The sequence below is a fragment of the Chroicocephalus ridibundus genome, chromosome 8, assembly GCF_963924245.1.
Source record: "Chroicocephalus ridibundus chromosome 8, bChrRid1.1, whole genome shotgun sequence".
Classification (NCBI taxonomy): domain Eukaryota; kingdom Metazoa; phylum Chordata; class Aves; order Charadriiformes; family Laridae; genus Chroicocephalus; species Chroicocephalus ridibundus.
In genome coordinates this window covers 34002155-34019439 of record NC_086291.1, presented here as the reverse complement: position 1 = coordinate 34019439, position 17285 = coordinate 34002155, and the positions used below count along the sequence as shown (strand labels likewise).

The window sequence follows — 17285 nt, the reverse complement described above, 5'->3', positions numbered from 1 at the left end:
GATTCTGCAGAGTTGGCTATAGATTCTGGAGACGTGGCGCTTTTTTGACAGATACATCATGCATTTGTTTGTTGCGCTGAAACTTGTCCTCAGCCTGAGGAAGGTCAGTAAGTCACCCGCATCTAATTGCGGTGAGAGACAAAAGTTTTCTCAAAATGTTGAGGAAAATAAAAAGCATTTTATCAAAAGCATTTTAGAAGCCCATAAACAGAACCAAAAAAAGTCTTAGAACAATGTATTATGGATATTTTTAGCACTTGTTTAAATGGGATAATGCAATATGGTAAAAGCTCAGATTCCATAAAAACGAGTAGGTAAAGGTATTTGTATTCCAGGCTCAAGCATATCATCATAAATCGTATTCTGTGGTATTTGAGGAGACATGGAAAGTGTTTCTGACATCTTTAAATAGAAATTCCATCACTTTCAGTGGGCTGGCTCAGAAAAAATTGTTTGTTTGACTAAGTCGGATTGTGTCTGTCCACCTGTGTATGTCTGTTATTGCAGAAGTGTAGCTGCAGAGACAGGAGCTCCAGAGGGTCTTTAGGATTCAGAAGTCAACTTTGAATTATTTGTACCTGGAAAACAGGAAAAAAACATCCCTAAAACCTCTATGCCCATTTCCCCCATGAACAAGTAGTCTGTGCTGTGCGAGGCGTGGGTGCAGTGGGACACACTGCAGCAGGGCATATAGATTCCCGTGGTGCCCTTGAGCTCCAGTGGTATCTCCACGGTTAAGAAGGTGGTGATGGGAATGGTTCTCATTTTCCCCAGTCCCACTCACTGTCCTTGAGGTAAAGGCAATAGCAGCTTCAAGCATTTGCTCTTGGGACTCAACTGTAGATTATGATACGTGACAGCAGCTAGTTCAGGACTGGGACTGATCCAGCTGTTCCCCAATGTTTCCATTCCATCTCATGCTTGCACAGAGTTTGTAGTTTATGGCACAACATAGCTAAAACTGATAAAGCAAAAAGAACAAAAAAGCTACTCTCAGATTTTACAATGTTCCCAGTTCACTTCGCTTTGCCGCATAATCCCATTGACTTTCTGCCTGAATAAGGCAAGAGAGACGAAGGCATAAAGAAAGGAAAAGGTGGCTTCTTTTGTTGGCACTGCTGCTTATGGGGAAGAGTGGCTGGAAAGCTGCCCAGCAGAAAAGGACCTGGGGGTGCCGGTGGACGGCCAGCTTAACATGAGCCAGCAGTGTGCCCAGGTGGCCAAGAAGGCCAACAGCATTCTGGCTTGTATCAGGAACAGTGTGGCCAGCAGGAGCAGGGAAGTGACTGTGCCTCTGTACTCGGCACTGGTGAGGCCTCACCTCGAGTGCTGTGTTCAGTTCTGGGCCCCTCTGTACAAGAGGGACATAGAAGTGCTGGAGCGTGTCCATAGGAGAGCTACCAGGCTGGTGAGGGGTCTGGAGACCAGGTCATCTGAGGAGAGGCTGAGGGAGCTGGGCACGTTTAGCTTGGAGAAGAGGAGGCTGAGGGGAGACCTCATTGTCCTCTACAACTCCCTGAAAGGAGGTTGGAGAGAGGTGGGTGTTGGCCTCTTCTCCCAGGTGAATAATGGCAGGACCAGAGGAAATGGTCTGAAGCTGGGGCAGGGGAGGTTTAGATTAGATATTAGGAAGAATTACTTTACTGAAAGAGTGGTCAGGCACTGGAACAGCCTGCCCAGGGAGGTGGTTGAGTCACCATCCCTAGGGGTGTTTAAGAAACGTCTAGATGTGGCACTTCAGGGCATGCTCTAGTGGCAGAGATTGTAGGTTATTTGGTTGGACTCGATGATCTCAAAGGTCCCTTCCAACCATGAAGATTCTATGATCCTTATTGTAGTTTAAACTGTGGGAAGTGCTGGCCTCATGCACTGTATACCCAGTTTGTAGCAAAACCTGCCACTTCGGGGATTACGCATTTAAAAATATCCCATATAAGTCAATATTAATAATTTGTTTCTTTCCCTACCGTTAGCAAAACTTCTTTTGTGGTATCCCTTTCATTTGGTATCCCTTGTGTTTTTATGCGAAACAAAGTCTTGAGGAGTACTGTTCCCTGTACATACCGGTGTGGGATCTCTTGCTCACATTTTCTGCCATCTCTGCATCTGTATGATTCAGTTTCCTCTCCCATTTCCTTGTTTCAGTGCCATGACTTCTGAGTTTTCTCTTTCCTTATCTTAATGAGGCTGTGCTAAGAAAAAAATCATACTGAGGATGCTTGGAAAAACCTTGCAATTGGGCCAGTATACCAGTTTATTTTCTTTCTTTTTGCCATTCTCTATGCTGTTTTTTTCTAAGGCTCATTCTGTTTCTTTCTCCTTCCTTTCTCCATTCTCTTCCTTTTTATGTCCTGCTTCTCTCACCACTTTTCTTTCTCCTTTTCCCAGCCCTGTTTTTCATCTCTTCACATTTTTGTTGTGCCTTTGCTAAGCATATTCTACTTTTGTATCTCCCATTCCTTTTGAAATGTCCTTTTACTATGTTGACTTGTTATTTTATTATCTGTTGTACCTTTCAATGCCATCCTTGGTATGTTTGGTAGTAAATGTAGACCTGGTTTCTCATCTTACCTTTGTATTCGTCAGTGGTTTTCTCTTTGTTTCCATTTCCTCCTTTCTGGTGTGTTTTCATGCACGTTCTGATCTGTCAGTTCTCTTCAGTGTCTTCCCGTAGGAACAATGTTTATGGAAGACAGTGACGGTTGTGTTGCGTGTCCATCCCCACCTCCAGTTTCTTCCAGGAGTTCGGAGTATATCCTTTCTGTGCTAGTTTTCTCTGAGGTCCTTATCTGCAGCAATTCTGCTGTACTTCCTCTTGTGTGCTTTTTAGGTTTCTTGCCTTGGACAAACGAGTGAAGGATGAGATGGGCACTTGAGGTGGGATTGAAATGTCGGAACACAATGGTGTTTGTATCTTAACCATTCACCCAAGGCGAGGCTTGGCGACCAGCCTTTAACGAACCTGCGTAGGAGGTCTGTGTCTACCAGTGAGCAGTCAAATAACCAGGAGGTCAGTTCTGCAGATTCTGTAGTCTTCCTCCTTTTTTCAAGATCCTCATAGCCTTACCCAACTTGCAGATAACCTTTTGCCATCACTGCTACCTCCTCAGAAGTTCCTTGGCATGTCATCTGTTGAGCTCAATCTCTTTGTTTATGCTCTGTATTAAATAGTGATGGGTCATTTAGTTTAGCAAAAAAAAAATCTTTTTGAAGCAGTCATTTCAGAATATAATTTTTACAACGTGCTTCTTGAAGCAGTTCATGGGACACTGGGACAACTTTGGTATTGATGTAAAATGTATTTTAGAAAGAACTTAAAATTTCTTTGCATAATCTTTTAGTTTAGTATTATTCTCTGCTCAGTATTCATTTCAGTGTATTTTAGTGTTTAACTGGTCCACTACCCTGCCTGCAACTCCTATAAATAGATGTGGCAACTATGTCTTGATTTCTTTCTTTTTTCTTCCCCACCCCCTAGCTGCACTCTTGATACCATTAGAGTGTCTTCTCTGTCTGGTTTAACTTCTTGTGGAGACATGGTATTGAATTATACAAATATTTGGGTTTTTGCAGGGTGCTGCTTATTAATGTAAGATACACCAAGAAAAAGAAGTTATTTTAGTAATCTGTTGGAATTCCTAAAACCCGAACCCTTACAGTTATGAAGATTATGAAATCTGAAAACTACTGCAGTGTTGCTTTTCTGAAACGGTAGACAGCTCCAGAATGCTCAGTTCTTACACAACTCTCTTCCAAGCAGCAGCAGCCTGAGTTAAGCAAAACTGCTTGGTGGATCTTCAGCTGGCTGCGCTGAAGCCCGTAAGAGTCATATTGTGCGCTTGGAGCTGGCGCTGCAGGTATTCCTTAGGAGAAATACAGCAGGACGCTTTGTGATTACTTCCCAGCTTATACAGAAAGGAAGAGAGGTTGAGTGGCCTTTTGTAGAGGGATGTCACATACTTTTGAACCGAAGCATTGAGACAGAATTATTGACCATTAGTGATCATCAGCACACATCTATGAGTTATGAGTAGAATTAAGGTGTTCTCAAAAATGTGTTTACTGTTTCAGTCTGACTTGTTTTCTGTCCAGCTCAGATAAAGGACTGACAGCTTTTACTCGAGTGTTAGGATGAAAGACATAACAAGCAATTTCAGACTTTTTTTTATTAGTCTGATACTTTTCATGGAGAGCTAAGGAATACATAGAGTATATTATAATACTACATTTATAAGGGTATCATAAAATACACTATGCAGACTTGTATGTGTATAATGAGGACAACTCTAGTCCCTGACTAAGTTCTATCTATAGTGGTAATTCTAAGGATAAGAATAAATCCCAAGCAGTTACCTGAAGAGGGTTACTTAATCCCATAAGGAATGGTTGCTTGTCTAGAAGTTCTCTTATGCTAAATTTACATATTGAATAGATTTTGTTATGTTTTTGTTTGGGCAAGAAACCTGATAATGGTATGATACGACATTTCCAGCAGCTCTCAAAATTGGTTCGTTATGGAAAATTCCCCCATTTTTGTTAATACTTGTTTTCTACTTTCCTAGCACAGCAGCTCTTTGCTCCAGTGATGGAGATCAATTAGGTGATTTCCAGGGCAGGGCAGTGTTATGATTTACAGCATAAATGATGTGAGGCACAAAGCTGTGGTTCTGCATCAATGAGTTCTGCAGCACCTGTCCTAGAAGTAGAATTTTATGACTTCACTTGGCTCACTGCCCATAACTAGATACTTGAAAAACAAAACACCCCCCACTTCTTTCTGCAATTTCTGCATGATTGTGGACTTCACTAATGTGTGGGTATGTGTGTTTTTCTGTACCTACATATACAAGCTCACATACCTTCTCCACACTCTTCTGAATATTTATTTGGGTTCTTTAAAGAGAGTCAGACTTAAAGGCCTTTTGAAGGCCTATGTTCCTTATCGTTGATAGTCTTTCTTGGGGCATAAGAACAGTTTTGTGGGATAACTTACTGCTGTAAATACAAGCTGTATTTACAATATGAATGTGAGGACCAAACTTTACTGTTGTCACTGTGAGTATCCTTAAAATCATATATGATAAAAATCCTTGTCACAAAGGACATACAGGCAGTGGTCTATTCCAATGAGTAGTACACAGTGTTCATTTTGTGGAATGTTTGGTCACTTTTTATCAGAAGAATGACCTTTATATTTGAATGCAATTTTATGTGGCACACTGCGTAGGGAAGTGAAAGCAAAAGAAATTTTCAGAAATTAAGAAAATAAGAAAAATGATATCTGGGAGTGCATGAGAGAAGAGAGAGGAAAATGTGCCTTTATGACTCTTTCAGAGGTCCAGAACTTCCTGTACGAATTCTGTGGTCACCTAATTTTTGCCTTCCATAACAGAAATGTCCTCAGTCTGTTGTGAAGACAGCTCAGTAAGCCCATGCCACCAGATAGGAGGTCCTTGGTGAGAGGGTAACGGCAGTACTGACTAATCAGAGTTCTTGTTGGCTGTATTGAGCTCCCCTTAGATCTCTTAAACTGACTTTTTTTCTTATATAGTACTTCTTTAAAGTCTGTTATAACTTTACCTATGACAACCTGTCTCTTGCAATGAAAGCAATGAGAAATAACTCTTTGTATAAATTACCTGCCTTCTCTTTTAAAAATTACCTTTCCTGATTGAGTAGCGCTTTTCTTTATTCCTTTATTAAATACTCCTTTGGTGATAGTGGCTGCCTGGTTTGCTACTCAAACTTCGTACTTTTTTGGATTCACTGTGAGTCTTGCCTTTGAAGTTCACAGGAAAACAACAGCATCTCCAGTCCAGTCTCTTTACCTGGCTGTAGTGTCCACCTGCGCAGTTCTGTTCTGCCTTTTTCTTTAACAGAGATAGGTGACATGTTCGTCTGTCATTGGTGGCATTGGATATTTTCGCCAAATATTTATAGGTTCAAGCCACGTAGCGCTGCCTCTGTTACTCCTTCATGTGCAATACTTCAGTGTGGTCATCTTCGGACTTGCTGGAATACTTATTACTATGATCTAAATTGCATGACCTCTGCGTTTCCTTTTATCAAGGTCGCTCCCCTTTCTAACAAATAAGAACAAAATCTATCTACAAAATTACATGGTTTCTGAAAAACTGCAGTCTGTAAACGCATTTGTGATTTGGTGCAGATTTTCTGATCTTGTTCATGATGCATGTTTGAAATCATCATATGAGGTGAACATTCATCAGAGTGATCAAGGTTATGTTGTGTTTAGCATTGGATACACGTGTTCCTACTTTATACCTCTTTAATTCTTACATGACTATTTTTTTTGTAGATAAATTGACACGATGTGGAGCAACAAGTCAAATGAGGTGCCTCTACAAAATCCAAGGCATAACCAAAACAAGGATTCTACCAGAGGTATGGATTTTCTCTGTTTCATTGCCCTGTTTTGGAAGATGTTTTATCCTGAGATGTTTGAAAATTTGGGGAGTTTTTATAGAAAACATTCTCCTGCCACAATCTGGAAGCTAAGACCGTGTGTTATATGGCTTCCTTTTTGCAGAGATAGCAGTTTCACACTCTGATCTGGAGAGTATTTGCTGATCTGCATGAGGAATTGCCAGCCTATGATATGGTTGCCAAGATGGCACAGAGACAGACTTTTTAGAGTGCTGGAGAGGAGGAGCAGTGCAGGAACAGAAATTTGGAACTGTAGGCTCTTGAAAGAAGTGAAGAAGAGCCTGAGAGGCAGTCACTCCTGACTCTTGCTCAGTTCCAAAGGGCTGAAGAGCTGAAGACACTTTGAATAGCAGCAGTACATCCCCACTAAGATAACTTGCAGCACTTTTGTCTCCCTAAACTGGAGAAAGCCTGTTAGCTTTTTACTGTCATGATTACTCTGTAATTTAGGAAAGGAGGGGGCAAAAATAAAAAAATTACAGGACGTCCCTGAGAGCAAGAAAGCTCTAGTCTGTAGAGCAGCTGAGTCGCATGTTATGTCTGCGGTTCAAGGTCAGTCTTATGATCTCCACTATGACAAAACTGGACTCCAGAAGTTACTTTGGAAGTAGGGACAGATTATTATTTTTTCTGTAAGAGGGCATTATTGCTGATTGTTTACTGCAATATGTTCAGTTTCTTTTAAAATTATGTATCTTGTGAAACTGAGGTGTTCTGTAGACATGAAGCACCATCTCTTAAAGTCAAAGCAAAGTAGTTTCTGTCCTCCTTCCTTAACTGTCTTCCTTTGTGTTGTTGCATCTTAACTGAAGTGAACTTGGCAACTTTTTTACTGTAAGGAAAAGATGATTTTGTATTTTTTCCCCAAACTCTCTAATACTGCTACTCTCCATGGTTCTGACACACATTAAAGTTTTGGATGTTGCAATCATTAGATTAGAAGAAAACCATTAGAAACCAAAAGAAGAGGGGAACTGAAGAAGTAAATATTTTTAGAGGAAAATATTACTGTATCCTACTGAACTGGATTCTGCATAGAGCACATGCTATCTGTTTAGATTAAAAGGCTGAAGTTGATTAGTGCCTCCTGCTTGTTCTTTGCAAACATTGATTCTGTTTTGTCTGTAGGGTGTGCAATTCAGAAAGATTACTGTTCAAAATTCACATGTTCAAAGCTTGGGTTTTGAGTGGAGTCTTTCAGTGACCATGTATTCATGCTTAGTTTACCGAAGAAGAAAATAGAAGGGAAAAAAAATAGTTAAATTACAGTGTGATAGAAAAATGTAAGATATTTGTGTTGGGATAGATAACCAGCTTTATTTTATCTTCTAAACATCTTTGATAATGTGTGGTAGATATCATTTCAAGTGTAATAATGCATTCAACCTAACTTAGTGAACTCATTAAATATTTTATTGCTCTGTTAAGATGAGTCTCGAATAATAACAACCTCTCATAGAAGAGATTTACAGGCTGGAATTGAGTCATTAAAAGAACTTAATTAGTGAGCCCATGAAAATTGTTTCGAAGCAACATTTTATTTCATTGTTTTCCATGTACTAATGAGAAATCTGTTTCTTTGTTCTGCTCTGTAAGATCTAACTGCAGCATGGGCTACTTTTTCTCAGACTAAGGCTGCTGTAAGTACTGCTTCGTTGTTTTTTTTTCTTACTCCTTTTCAGATCACTTAATGGTTACAAAAGCTTTAACCAAGGTAGTATTTTGCTCAGTGATTGTCTGTTAAACAAGCTGAAAAGAGGGCAAGAAGTTGGCGTACATGCATGTTGAACATGGTTGTAGCTTGGAAAGAGTTTTCCACACATAGTCCGTCGCTGAGTCCAACCTGGGACTTACCCAGTGCCTGCCAGTGACGTGATCATCATCCTGGGAGCTTGATATGGGTTGTATATATTGTATATATGTCATTATTTTCTTAATAATACTATCATCTTTTTCTTCTTATTATTGTATTATTAATATTTAATTAAAGTAGTTTAATTTCTTTTCAACTCGTAAGTCTCTCTGTGTTTTATTTTCTCTCTCTTTCTTCTCTGAAGGGAGGGAGGTTAAAGAGAGCATCTGTTATTTGTCTTAGTGGCCAAGAAATTTTTGTCACAGCAAGCTTAGTCTTGAGTATAGTAATAGCTGCTAGGTCGTGGGTGTGATATTACCTTTTCGTTTAAGAAAGTGGTGACTTCTCATTTTTCTGAAAACTTGAAAAAATAACTCAAAAACTCAACTCAAAAATACCCAAACCAGTCAGAAACTGAGACAACGCCAGCGTATTTCAGAATTTTCCATCTTTGAGCATTGGAATTGCTGTCTTTCTGTGGGAAGTTAACTGCTCAGACATCACACTAGTTTCTAAAACCTGGCTTCAGTGAAGCCAAACAGCTTGTGTTTTGGGGGAGTTCAGCTCTTTCCATAGCTTTATCCCTCTCTTTTGTAATAGCTGAGCATCAGTGTGGGGTTTTACATGTGGAATCTTACATCATGCCCCATTTTGAAAAGAGTATTGTAGAATTTATTCCAAATGGAATTAATATTTCAGTTAGGCCAAGCATTAAGACTCTGAATGGCACGTTATTATTAATTTTTTCGCAACAGCCTCCATACGGAAACAAAACTATGCAACAAAACCTAATTTAGACAGTATTTTAAAATAAAACTTAATAATCTGACATAAGTTTCTGGCCATAAGACTATACAGTTTTGCAACATCAGCCTTGTGAAGTTGCTTTTGCCTGCAGTTTTACTCTTTATGAAAATGAGGAAGAATTTGTCACGGTAGGGGAAAAAAACCTGTAACGTAAAAATTGAAAACAGTATTCTAATTTGCATTACCTTCAAATTCTAGTTACGTCATATAGAGAACAAATTGGAAATAGCTCCCACCAGCACAGCTGTATTCGATTCTGTCATGGATGCCAAGAAGCCCTGTGCTAGCACTAGCAGGAAAATAAGCAGAAAGGGTATGTATTATTCAGGACATGGTGTGTAAGGCAGGGTAAAGCCGCTGCATTCTGGGAAAACTTGAGTTCTCCTTCTTGCCTCCACATTGTCTCCTCCTAATGATCTTTATTTGTGAAACTGTAATTGCCCAGGAGAAACTAATGTTTTCTTCCCTTAGCTTAAGGAGGAAAGTGTGCTATCAGAGTCACTTGGTTAGGGGGAGTGACAGGACTTTCCCCATGCTGTGAGCGAGCAGTGCTTATCCCATTCTGATACCATGTTTTTTGTGGGGGTTTTGGATAACAATTGTATATGCCTGTGTTTACACTGGACTAGTTGTTTATGTTCTTTAATGCTTGTCAACTGTTACACTCTGATAGAATGCTAAATTTGATGCTTCCTTTATTTCATTTAAAGAGTGCATTTCCTTTTAAGAAATAAGCCCTCGTTTTAAATACTATTCAGAGCATTCTGGTAGTGTGCCACTGGAGAAGAACAGACAGATCGACCTCTAGTGGCAACACAGTCAACTTTCACAGATTTAGTTACTTATAATTAATGTTTAAGCATTATTATCTCTCTTTAAATATGGTCATTGTTTCAAGTACCTGCCACCTTGCTCCTAGTTGTTGAAATCAGCTTATTGAAAAAGAGAAGGGAGTACTTTAAATGCCATTTTGGGGTGCTGCTCTAACCCAAGAAAAACTGTGTTCTTAATTGTTCTGGCCCCAAGAGCTTTCTTTTTCTGGAGAGATAGGTACATAGAGGTTTCTTTGGTTTCTGCTTCAGCTTCCCGATCCTCCAGCCAAAATAAATCAAGCAAGGACAAGTCCTCACGCAGCCCTCTTCGAGCGACCACCCTTGAAAGCAATGTGAAAAAAAGCAATCGTGTGGAATTTCGTGAACCGTTGGCTTCATACAGGTTAGTGCTGGGACAGTTGACTATTAAAAAAAATAAGCTACGATCAGAATTAAGCTAATGGTGGTGTTTTTGACAGCTCCTCAAAAATTTATTTGCCTCCTCCCTTCACCCACCCCCATGAGCAGCATGTAGTGTTGGACAAAAACGTCTTCCACTTTAAAAAATGTTACAAATTTATTTTTTGTTCTGTTAATATGAGTTTAAAGTCAAATGTGTTAAAAAGGCCATCAAGTTGATGTGTATGTGGCCTCCGTGGCCTGCTAGGTTTGATTGTTATTTAACTTCAGTAATAAGGACCAAAAAGGTATTTCCTCGTGCTTTTCTGACTTTGTTTCATTAGTTCTTCAGCACATGCTCCCCAACGTATTACCATAAGACAGTGTAGAGCAAGAACATCTAGTATTAAAGATGCATTTGGTTTTTATGTGCATGAGGAACCCAAATAAGAAAAACGATATCAAGGAGAAGTGGCAAAGAACATTGCAGGCCGTAGAACATGGTGGGATGTGAGGAATGAAGGAAAATATGGAAGGCCTGTTTTTCCTAGTCAATGTTAAGTAATGTAGTGAATATAAGATGCCTCAAAAGTTTTCAAAAAGAAAGAGAACCTGCAGCAGAAATAAACCAGTTCTAGGCTCTGGTATTACAGCAAGTTATAAGACTTTTACCTTAACTTCTTCAATTCCTTGTGTTTTATAAGCAGCGTGCGTTCTTTGCACAAGCATCCCTGATTAACAGCTTGGTTGGGTTGGTAATAGTTTTTTTTGGGATTCTGGCGCACACTTTGCATTTTTTTCTAAACATTCTCCCAGTGAAGTCAAATTACTGTAGACTGATTAGAGTTGGGACAGTCGTATTTTTTTTAATTCCACTACATCTCTATTAATAATTGTTATCCTAAGATCAAAGTTTTGGTCTCCTTTTCCACTTGTGTCAGCCGTGAGGTTTTTCTCCTTCCTTGTTGCATGGGAGGCTGATTTGGATCAGTTGTGTAATCGGGTCAGTTTTGTTAATTGAACAGCTCTGTTGTCTACCCTATCTGGAATAACTTACATATGTTGGTTTTTTGTTTTAAAAACATGTAGTGAACTTAACAGACTTTGTGGTAAAGAAGAAAATGAGAGCAGTTGGACTCATGCCGTTACGTCCAGTTGAAAAGAATAGCTTTCTTACAGAAGGAAGACTGTGTGGCATTGGGAGGATTAGTTTGGGGATTAACATCAGAGCTGTTACGTTAACACATAACTCCTTTGCTGAGAAGAGCCTGTAGTCAATGCTTAAAGTGTGTGTAGGAAAACAAAACCAGAATAATGGGTAGAACAATCTGTGTGTGCGTGTGTATTTATGTACACTTTTGGTGAAATTCTGTGCATTAAACCACTCAACTTTTATGTTGATTGGTAATGATTACTACGCTATATAACAGGAGTTCACAAGTACAATGTTATGACCTGTCTTAAATGAGTTCTTTAAACATATTTGCTGAAGAAGCAAGCCCGGTAGCTTAGGTGCTGGATTTCCACATCTTCACTCCTCATCAGTAAAAATATTAAATACATTTTTGTCCTAGCAACATAGGTACCATGTGTCTATTCAAATATAGAATCTGTTTTTCTGTGGAATAAAACATGCTAAGAAGATCCTTAGTTAGTTGAATTTCAAAGCTCTTGGAAGTTTTACATTAATCACAATGCCGTGAGCTCACTCTGAAGGGGGCTTGCCTCTTTAACGCTCAGATACAGGGTAGGGGGTTTTGGTGCAATTTATTTGTTTTCTCAGCTAATGAATGTGCTGTCGAGGAGCTGTGCATGTGTGCATTGCTTTTTTTAGAGAACATACATTAATTATGCTTAAGTTTTGCACTTGGTTTTTATTTAAAGTTTTTCTTAATTGAAGGGTGACATTACTGCTTGCTGATTTTCTACATGCCCTAATTTCAGCTCTTCAACTTTATATATAGTCCTGTTCAGACAGAGAGTGCAGAAAATGAAATTTTGAACAGAAACCTCTTTCAGTTTTGTCAGACTTGCATTAATAAATGTGTGGTGATCAAACTTTAAAAGAACTTGCCTTTAAAGTGGAGACAAGGTATAGGAAGTCATTCTTTTAGTTAATGAACATGCTGATTCATGGGAGTTGGAAGGTCCTACAGTTGTATTTCTGACGGTGACTTTTTTTTTCCCTTCTATTACATCAGGGATACATATAGTTCTCTGTCTTATCACAGTTCTAGTCAACTTGAGGCCAAGCATCTGCTCTCTGGTTTGGACTTCAGCGAAGCAGAAGGAAAGACTGAAATAACAGGCTGTATGATACGTGACCGAGATGAGCAGGATCTACACAGCAGAGATTTTGAAAGCCCATGTTCTTCTGCTGCAGATGAGACTGTTGTTAGGTATTTGAATGACCGACCAGCAATTGATGCCTTGCAGAATAGTGAGGCATTTCTTAAGGTTACAATACCTCCAAGATTGGAAGAGGAAAAAGCTAGTGGCTCCAGAGGAGAAGCAAGCAGCACTAAAACTCCTCAGAGTAACACATCCCAGGACAGTGATCTGAAAGTGTCTTCCCCTTCTGCCACGAGTACTTCTAGTGCTCACAGACTGGAAATCTTGAAGCGGCGGCAGCACGATGCTAAGTTGGAGAAGTTGAAGGAGCGGATTCGAAAGCAGTGGGAGCATTCTGAAGAGCTAGGTGGCAGGGGGCAGCACTTGGGATATGCTGAGCAACCTGTCGTGATCACAAACGTGGAGAACGCAGTGACTCCCAAAGTCAGGAAAGTGGCAGCTGCACCTGCTGCTCCATCATACAGAGGTACGGAGGTGCAGAATCCCTCCCTGTTGGTTATACGTGGTGAAGGAGTGGAGTTTGATTCACTGAGCAACATGTTAAAGCATGAACACGACTCATAGCTGGTTTTAGGCAATATGGGAGTGGATAACATGGTTTGATAACAGATATGGGCAAGAAAGAAAATAAATTCTTGCCAATTTACGGAAGTGTGGATTATTTTGAAATTCTTCCCATCTCTTCTTACAAATTACTATAAAAAAGAACCTCGCTGGATTAGTGTTTGGGGTTGTTTAGATATTTTTTTTTATGGTCCCCGAGCTTAGTCACATTGTATTGATTGAGAAAGCCTTTTACGTTTTTAATAATCTTTTCTTGACCCAGTCCGCTGTTTTTCAACTGTGAGCAAGTGGCAGACTGGTATATTGCTTTCTTCAAATTTAGCGTTAAAAATTCAAGTAGTTCTTTTCTTACTTGGCAGTTTCCCACCCCTTCCACTCTGAAAAAGCTTTATTTACATTTTATGCAGTTATTTTAAACTCTTAAATTGTTTACTTTCAGGTTTCAATCCTGCTGAAACAAAGATTCGCACTCCAGATGGAAAGATCTGGCATGAGGAAGAATTTCACATTAGTCGGGAGCTGTATAGAGACATAGCACGCCAGTTAACAGGTGACACACAAACTGAATTGATTAAGCCACACAACCTTCTCTAAGAGGCAGAGAAATATATTTTGTACAAGTCTACAAAAGTCATGGAAACAAAACATTGAAGCAATGAGTGTTAAATATATTGTACTTCTCTCCATAGGAAGAGTAACTTGTTGAAAAATCCTTCTACCCATTCTCTCGTTAAAATACTTTAAATAGAAAACCAATACTGAAAAGAATCAAGTTATGGCTTCTTTGAAACAAAAACAAAAAAGAAGACATTTTCATTAGAACAATTTTTGTTTGATTTTGTAACTACTTTATACATACTTGCATGAGTGAATGCAATTTGCTATTTAAAAGGACAAAACTAAACCACTTTTGGTATTGATGCAACCTATATTATCTCATGGGAACAATTTAATTATTTTTTTTTGCCGTTTTTAACACTATCAAAGTGATATGTGCACCATACACAGTATGTTGAAGCCCGAATTCTACTTGTTTCAGTATGGTGTTAACAAATTGTTGGTCCTGAAGCTGCTGTGGGAGTGGTTTAGTTGGAATGTATAGGTAGCTAAAGTGGAAATTCTCTGGGAATACTTATTTAAAATGAAGTAGGTAGCCTGCAGTAAAGGGGGGTGCCTTCACCTATGCGTCGTGGTAAGATTATATGGCATTAGGTTGGTCTAGTGTCTCTGAACTTGTAGAACTTTATTGCTTTATATCAGAATTATCCAAGTCTTGAAGTTCTTGGAGAAATCTGTGTCCCAGAGATTTGTACATGTCAATTTTCATAGAGGTCTTCCCTGCATTGCCTGAGGAGGGGGAGAACAGGTAGACCAGAAGAAGATTTAAGAAACCTTTTAAATAATGTAGATTTTATTTCCTCTACAACTCTTTTACCCCCAGTATTATGGGGCTTGGATAGGATGTGGGAGGGGAGACTGTGTAGTTTTGCAGTGGTAAATTAACAGAATGTTACCTTTGGGGTTTATTCTACATGAAGGTGTAGGAGGTGAATGTTGAATGCTAAAAGCTCAGAAAACTGTTACTCATTCCTCTTTGCTTAATGGTCTTTCGAAAAACATTAAATATTGTTGTTGCAAAATGGCACCAGGGAAAGGGATCTTTTTTAGGTGATGAGCTCATTTAGCAACACAGTATTCTGATGCTTAAAACTGAGCAAAGATGATAAAAAAAAAAAAGCTGTATATTTGCTCGACAGTTATGCTGCTAAAAGACCAAAACAATAATGCATGCTTTATGTTTTCAAACGTACTGCTTCAAGACTCAGTCTTTATTAATTTTTCACGCTGGAAAACTGTAGTACCATTGGCAGCTCTTTTCTCTGGGTGATCTAGGGTAGAATGCCCAAGTGTGCTTTTTGATTTGCTAGGCTGGTTACAGTGGAGCGCTGTAAGATTGAATTGCTTTTGACTGACTGAGTTGGGGAAGGGGGAAGAGATTGGATGTATTTAAAGGAAGGGAATGGAAAACAAAATCCCCTGAGAACCTCTAGTTTTGCAGATTAGGAGTTTGCATATTAAAAATAACTTTTCTCATTGGTCAAAACATTTAGGGCCATAGGACAATGTGATGAGATTGTAAACGTGTAGGTGTCTTTGTTGATAGTATAGTGACTGGTATGGGAATGATTAGACTTCAGGTTTCTTTTGCTTGTACAGCTTGAAAAGGTACTGAGGAATTTTTACAGAATCACTCATAAAAAAAGTTCAGGAAGAAGAGCCACTTCTTTTCAATAAAATTGTTTTTCAAATACACTATTCAGGATCAGTCCATGAAAGTAGTGCCAAATTTCTAAAGACTTTTAATCTACACTGGAATTTTAATTTTTTTTAGTTTTGATAAGCATAATATAAATGATTCATGAGCTCTTTATAGAAATCCAAATTTTTTAAAAGTTTTGTTGAAGAGGTCCAATTAAAAAGGCATTTGGATCACGTGTTCAGTGGACTTCTGCCTAGAAAAGGAAGGAGCTGTGTGTGTCCAGCCTGTCCTGATGCCCTGTGTAGAACAGCTGTCGTGGAACGTGTCTTCTTTCTGACCTGAAAAGATTATATTGTATAGCTGATTCCAAGTAATTAAATGCTGGTACTGTCCATAATATATACTGCAAATGTATTTTTAGATTCTCGGATTATCTATCCATGTGTTAATTCTGTATTAAAGTTACAGCACGTGGAGTTTTGTGTGCGTACAGTCAGTTTTATCAAAACCGTTCCATGCTCTCTACTGCTAATGTAAGCTATAAAATCTCTAATATCTACAAAAGCATTGTTTGTTACTGCAACGCAGTTTTTACATTGAACATAAACCATGGAGAATGTCTTCATCTTGGCTTAGCAATTAGGCTAAAGGATGTTGTATGGACCTCAAGCTTCCGGTAATTCTGTCTTAAAGATGTTCAGGATTTGCCATACTAGAACAAAATTGCTGTAGTATGAATAGATTGAGTGGGAAGCAGCCGGCAGTTTCCTAGTGTCAGGAACTGTTTGTCCCTGAAAAGAGGTGAGGAGGCAATCTAGATTTCTGCAGATGCAGTCACTGAGGCCTCTGGTACTTAATGCATTGGTTCTGTCTTCCTTGCGCTTGTTGTCAGCCTCAGAGAGAACTGGAAAATTTGTAAGAAAAGTATACTGAGAGGGAGAAAGACTCTTAGATTTCCATTCCCATGAATTTTCCATCCATTAATACGACCTGTTATTCCGTCCCTGGTATTTCTATGGGCATCCATCAGAGAGTGGATTCAGCTGAAATTAGGGGCTGTAGAAGTTAGTATTAGCATCTAAATAATAAAGCTTCTATCAGTGGGGGGGTTTAGGTTGTCTAATCACATTCTTTATAGAAGAGGAGCAAGCAAACAGTGGTACAGTTGAACTTAGCTACAGTTCATTTTTGTTGATATTAAGAAGAGAGCATCTTCAAGGCAGGTAAATTAAAGTACTGTAACAAAATCTTTGAAAATGTCTAGTGTTGACTGCTGAGACCAAGTATACAGCTTGTCCGTCCTTCTTGAGCAATGCTTGTCTCTGCTTTGTACCTTGGGCAGCTGGGAAGCCCACTCAGTGGGGTGGCGATTAAACCGCATCCCAGGTTTTCTTTTCGTTCTTTGCCCTAATGTGAAAACACGGTAAAATACGACGCTATCCTTGGTAAGTGTTCCTAGCATCTCTAAAGCCTAAAACCTAACAGCGTTGTAAATGAGGGCTTAGGTGATTCAGAATAGTTCTGCATCACTGGGTAAATTCTGCGACAAGCTTTACGGGAAGTAGAGCGCACGGGTATCGTATATTTCATGCTCCAGCATGGAGGCAATGAGTGAATGTGCTGTCATGCGTTAATGCGGAAGCAGCAGCCCGTGTGTTTCAGGAATGAGGGGACTACATGTTCTTGTGGAACATTAATGCTGTAAAATGTAATATCTATAGTAGAAGAGAACCAACAATTGTTCCTGTCAAACTGTCAACATTTCTTTTGAAATTGGAAATTAATTTTGTAA

At 39.2% G+C, this 17285-nt stretch overlaps 1 protein-coding gene across 7 annotated transcripts in view; it reads left to right on the top strand.

Annotated features, from left to right (window-relative positions):
* Positions 1–17285, top strand: part of CEP350 (centrosomal protein 350) — an 80742-nt gene that overhangs the window by 7670 nt on the left and 55787 nt on the right. For 5 of the 7 annotated variants that reach the window (XM_063344707.1, XM_063344706.1, XM_063344711.1 and 2 more), the window contains exons 2-7: positions 6320–6405; positions 8044–8087; positions 9305–9419; positions 10189–10321; positions 12519–13135; positions 13673–13783. In XM_063344707.1, the coding sequence (XP_063200777.1) occupies positions 6333–6405; positions 8044–8087; positions 9305–9419; positions 10189–10321; positions 12519–13135; positions 13673–13783 (1093 nt within the window). In that variant the 5' untranslated portion in view covers positions 6320–6332. The remainder of the gene's footprint in view (positions 1–6319; positions 6406–8043; positions 8088–9304; positions 9420–10188; positions 10322–12518; positions 13136–13672; positions 13784–17285) is intronic. The other 2 variants (XM_063344710.1, XM_063344709.1) reach the window with 2 other exon arrangements.